Raw genomic sequence first — 4960 nt, forward strand, 5'->3', positions numbered from 1 at the left:
CGTCTATATTCCACTATCACTAAACAACCAACAAAATGCTTGTTGGTTGAACACCAATACAGGCGAGCGTTGAAACCAATCTTTATTGTGTTATAAAAGAAACATCAACTCTTCACCAGCAGCTTCAGATATCACAGAACACGTTTGCTGCGTGACCATGCAAGCCATTCCTTATTGTGATAAGGACTATTTTACACTAATATAAACTGGCAATGAAAAAAACAACGGTTAAGACTTTCGTTTATTTTACTTTTGTTACTGCGGTATATTTCGTTTTCCGTTCAATATCCTTTGCTCATATTCTGTGGCGTTCTGATAATTACCGTTAATTACCGTTAAACGAACGCAGGATAACCATAATCAGAGGATTAAAAGGGTGTCTATCAGATGCTTCAGTGAATAACCTAAGATCCCTATCTGCAAACAAATGAAGGGATCCGTCTTATTATTTAGTTCTCTTGTGTGTACACCAGCAGCACCATACAACGTAGATGATTTAAATATCTCATGATCTGTTCTCCGCGACCAAATCCTCCACCCGCATCGAATTCGTTACCTTCGACGTCGACGGCCGTGGTTAATCCCTCCCGACCAGATGACGCGCTCCGGGAAGGCCCTGCGCGGACACCGAGGGTAGGAGCGAGAGGGAGAGGGAGAACGTGATCGGCTTACGAATGGCGGACGGACGACCACGCAGACCTCGGAGTATTATATACCAGTGGCTTTCTGTTCCAGCTGTAAAGGATTTTATTCACTTCAGTTTTAGGCACAGGGAGAGAATGCTTTTGTCTGGTTTATGTTGCTGGTCGTTAAGGAAAACGCGTGTGAATACGGCACAGGATTGGAGGTGCCTGAAAGTGTTTTTACGGCAGGGTTTTGAACGCTGGTTTAAGAAACAACACACCGAGAATACAAATTGAATGATATTGAAGCTGAAACTTCATGTGTGGTAGTTGTGTGTGTGTGTGTGTGTGTGTGTGTGTGTGTGTGTGTGTGTGTGTGTGTGTGTGTGTGTGTGTGTGTGTGTGTGTGTGTGTGAGAGAGTGTGTGTGTGTGTGTGTGTATGTGTGTGTGTGTGTGTGTGTGTGTGTGTGTGTGCGTTTGTGTGTGTGCGTGCGTGCGTACGTGTGTGTGTGTGTGTGTGTGTGTGTGTGTGTGTCCGTGCGCAGTATGTAATTCAATTTCAGATAGGGAAAAACTAGACCTAATGGTGAAGATAAACATTTATCTTCTTACCACAAATAAAAATCGAACCTGAGACAAATCAAGAAAAACTGATCATCTTTTCATAACTATATCACATACATATTCAAACCGAATCTCCATAGTAGAAAACATTAATATTACTTCCAGTGCAGATTACGACGAACACGAAATATATTCCAAGCTAATCCCTAATAGTCTGTACATAATAGAGTTACAAACGATATGAGAATAATGGCATATCGTACGAACATTTCGAGTGGCTGCAATCTCAAGGACAAGACCACGTGTTAATCGACTGGCAGGATCAGCAAGGGACAAGCAAAATGCAGACGAGGACTTCGACTCCACTTTTACTAGGATCTCGCGCCTTATCAGAGCCTCCTGCAAGAACCTGAATGATAAAACCCTCAAAGACCTGAAAGCTGTAGAGTGCAATGCAGAAGAGAAACATCTGCAGCTCACATAAGACTGAACAATATATTGCGACGTGACCACGAGAATTGGGCTTAAATATAGGCTGTTTTGCCAGGCGAAATACGTAGTGTAGAGGAGACTAAGTCTTACCTTTATGCAACGTGCAAAATATTGCACGCTGCATAAAACTCAAAGTTCCTAGCGATACAGCATCCACACCACGTACCATAGGGTACAAAGAGCCATGTTGTTATTTTATCTGTCTTAGAAGATATTAATATTTTCTGTCCTAAATGTAAAATGCAATGTTGTAGTGCAGTTTATTGTATAAAGAACTAAACAAAATTCGACTCCTGACGCAAGAAAGACTCAACACATATATGATTCTTTTCCTCTGCCTCTCTTTTAGTTGCTTGTAAGTCTCGTCTGCATGAGCCTGGCGGCGGCCACGCCATTCGCCCAGGCACCGCTGCCAGGCCAAGAGGGTTACCAGTTGCAGGCGCCCGCGCGAATACCTTCGGAAGTCTTCAGCGCCCCCACAGTACCCCCACCGCCGCCTCCGACGCCCAGCCAGCTGTACGCCACGCCCCGCCAGCAGGAGCAAGAGCCCGCCGCTGCCCAGCAGCCCACTGTTGTTGAAGATGCTCCTCGCGCTGTAGGGCCTCCTGCCCCGCCCCCTGTGAGTTTAGAAATAGGTCGTTTGAATATGACTTCCTGGTTTATATGTCTACATTTTATTCATACAATGATCATCTTATTATTCTCATTTGTGACTAAGGCAGAATCCATTCCTTTCGCAGATGGAAGGCATGCCCTACGAGTTCGAGTGGGACGTGAACGACGTGGAGAACGGCCTAGTCTACAGCCACCAGGAGAGCTCTGACGGCGTCGTGGCCCAGGGCGAGTACCGGGTCCTCCTTCCCGACGGGCGCCTCCAGATAGTCACCTTCGCCGACCGCGGGCAGGGCTATGAGGCCCAGGTCGTCTACCAGGACTATAATGTTTAGGTTTTCCTGCTCCTGTGAAATATGTTAGAGGAAGCAGACAAACAGTGGGAGATAAGAGAGAGAGAGAGAGAGAGAGAGAGAGAGAGAGAGAGAGAGAGAGAGAGAGAGAGAGAGAGAGAGAGAGAGAGAGAGAGAACTAAAGAGAGAAATAAAAGATGAAAGGAAGAGTGGTATTCCGAATCAATTTCGATTTGTGCGGATCGATAATTAGAATCAGAATATATTACTGTGTATACATCACTGGAATCTGTTGTGAGATCCTCTAATAGCGCCAGCAGTGGAATCTTGTTGTTCATAGCATTAAGCATTCTTTGCGTATTTCATGTTGTTGCATTCTACAAGGTTCACATACTGTACTGTCCATCGGGTATGGATATGTGCTTGCTTTTGTTGTTGTTGTTATAAAGTCTATTTTCAACAAATGTATAAATACAGTTTCGATGTTATCTTTATTCTTCCGTTGTTGAAAAAGATATATCTTTTATCTACAGAGTATTGCCTTTAATTTTGACCCTAATTTGGCATTAAATACTTTTTTCATTATAATGATATCGCGACAGAGCATATGCATATAAACTCGTAAATCCTCATACTGCTCATACACACACACGCATATACAGGCATGCACCATACACACACATATACACACAGAGATATACACATGTTTATAAATAGGTACATATTCTTATGTACACGACCGCTCATACACAGACGAACACTATTATATAACTAAATAAGCTTAGAAACTATCGCTCTACAAATATAAGTAATTACTATGCCAATACTCCACCCTAACGCAGTCCGACAAAATACATATGCAATATTGAAACGAAACGAAGATAATGCTGGGAAGTGACAAGGAACCGCATATCAGGACGGCGAAGGCCATATCGTATTAAGGATTTACCTCCTCCGAGCCTGAATCCCAAGCTCTCCCCAAAGGTGACTGCCGTTCACCCAACAGACTGTCTCAGATCCCAGTGGGGTCAGAGTGCAGAGTGTGAATATATATATATATATATATATATATATATATATATATATACATATATATATACATACACACATACACACACACACACACACACATACACACACACACACACACACACACATATATATATATACATATATATATATATATATATATATATATATATATTCTACCATTCTACCATAGTATCAACACGGTAGAGTGTTTTCACCATTCATATATATATATATATATATATATATATATGTGTGTGTGTGTGTGTGTGTGTGTGTGTGTGTGCGTATGTGTGTGTGTGTGTGTGTGTGCATATATATATATATATATATATATATATATATATATATATATATATATATATATATATATAGACACACAGACCTAACATGACCTGAAAATTAACGTAATGTTTCGAACACGTCAAGAGATCCGAAATGGATACACAAAAAAATGACAAAAGAGAAACTGTAGAACAAGAACTGGATAAGCATACATATATATATGTATGTATATCGTATGGATGATTAAACCCCAGCCTCGTGAAGCGAGTTGAAGCCTCCCGTGATGCGCGACCGGCGGAATTAGGGTCCCATCTACTTCCCTGAACATTTTAATGCTGATTCTGGGGCTACAGAATGGTATCGGGTACTGATCCAGGATCCTGCTAAGGCTTGACATGTACCCCTAAAAACATAAATAGATAAATAAAAAAATAATAATAATAAGTAAATAAAAAATAAAGAAAGAAAAGAAAAGAATTCTGGTTACGAAAATTAAAAGGAGACTGAAAAAAAGAGAAAAAAACAAAAATATTTTCGGGGTAAAATACGTCTAAAAGCACTTGAGAGCAATTTAAATAAAATAAATTACCTCCAGTAAATGAGCTGGGCAAGTAACGGAAAATCTCCCCAGTAATACTTTTATTCTGGTAACGTCTCAGGCTGTAATATATTCAGAAAGAGTGACACAAACAAAAGTTTACAATAGTTAATTTGTTCCATATATTTTTTCCTACTCGTTATTATTATTACAATTATATTTGTTATTATAATTAGTAACGGGATTAATAGGTATGATTACCAGTCTGCATCTTCAAACCCATCACATTTGGTATCAAAGATGACTATTAGCGAAATATAGCAGACGCATCCGGCGAAATTAATGAACAATATCGATGTATCATTATCATTATCATCTTCATCACCAATTGTCCTTAGTCATTATTTTTTGTATAATTATAATTATTATAATCATTATTATGATTGCATTATCATTTACCATTATTATCATTATCATGATACTTGTCATCATCACTTTTATAATAATAATAATATCAGCATAA

General features: G+C 39.9%; 1 protein-coding gene across 1 annotated transcript in view; it reads left to right on the forward strand.

The window, feature by feature from the left end:
- Positions 1-3120, forward strand: part of LOC125030833 (classical arabinogalactan protein 10-like) — a 3662-nt gene extending 542 nt beyond the window's left edge. The window contains exons 2-3 of the mRNA XM_047621144.1: positions 2030-2299; positions 2421-3120. Coding sequence (XP_047477100.1) covers positions 2030-2299; positions 2421-2627 — 477 coding nt within the window. The 3' untranslated portion in view covers positions 2628-3120. The remainder of the gene's footprint in view (positions 1-2029; positions 2300-2420) is intronic.
- The last annotated feature ends 1840 nt before the right edge of the window (positions 3121-4960 follow it).

Source organism: Penaeus chinensis, chromosome 11, assembly GCF_019202785.1.
Source record: "Penaeus chinensis breed Huanghai No. 1 chromosome 11, ASM1920278v2, whole genome shotgun sequence".
Lineage (NCBI taxonomy): Eukaryota > Metazoa > Arthropoda > Malacostraca > Decapoda > Penaeidae > Penaeus > Penaeus chinensis.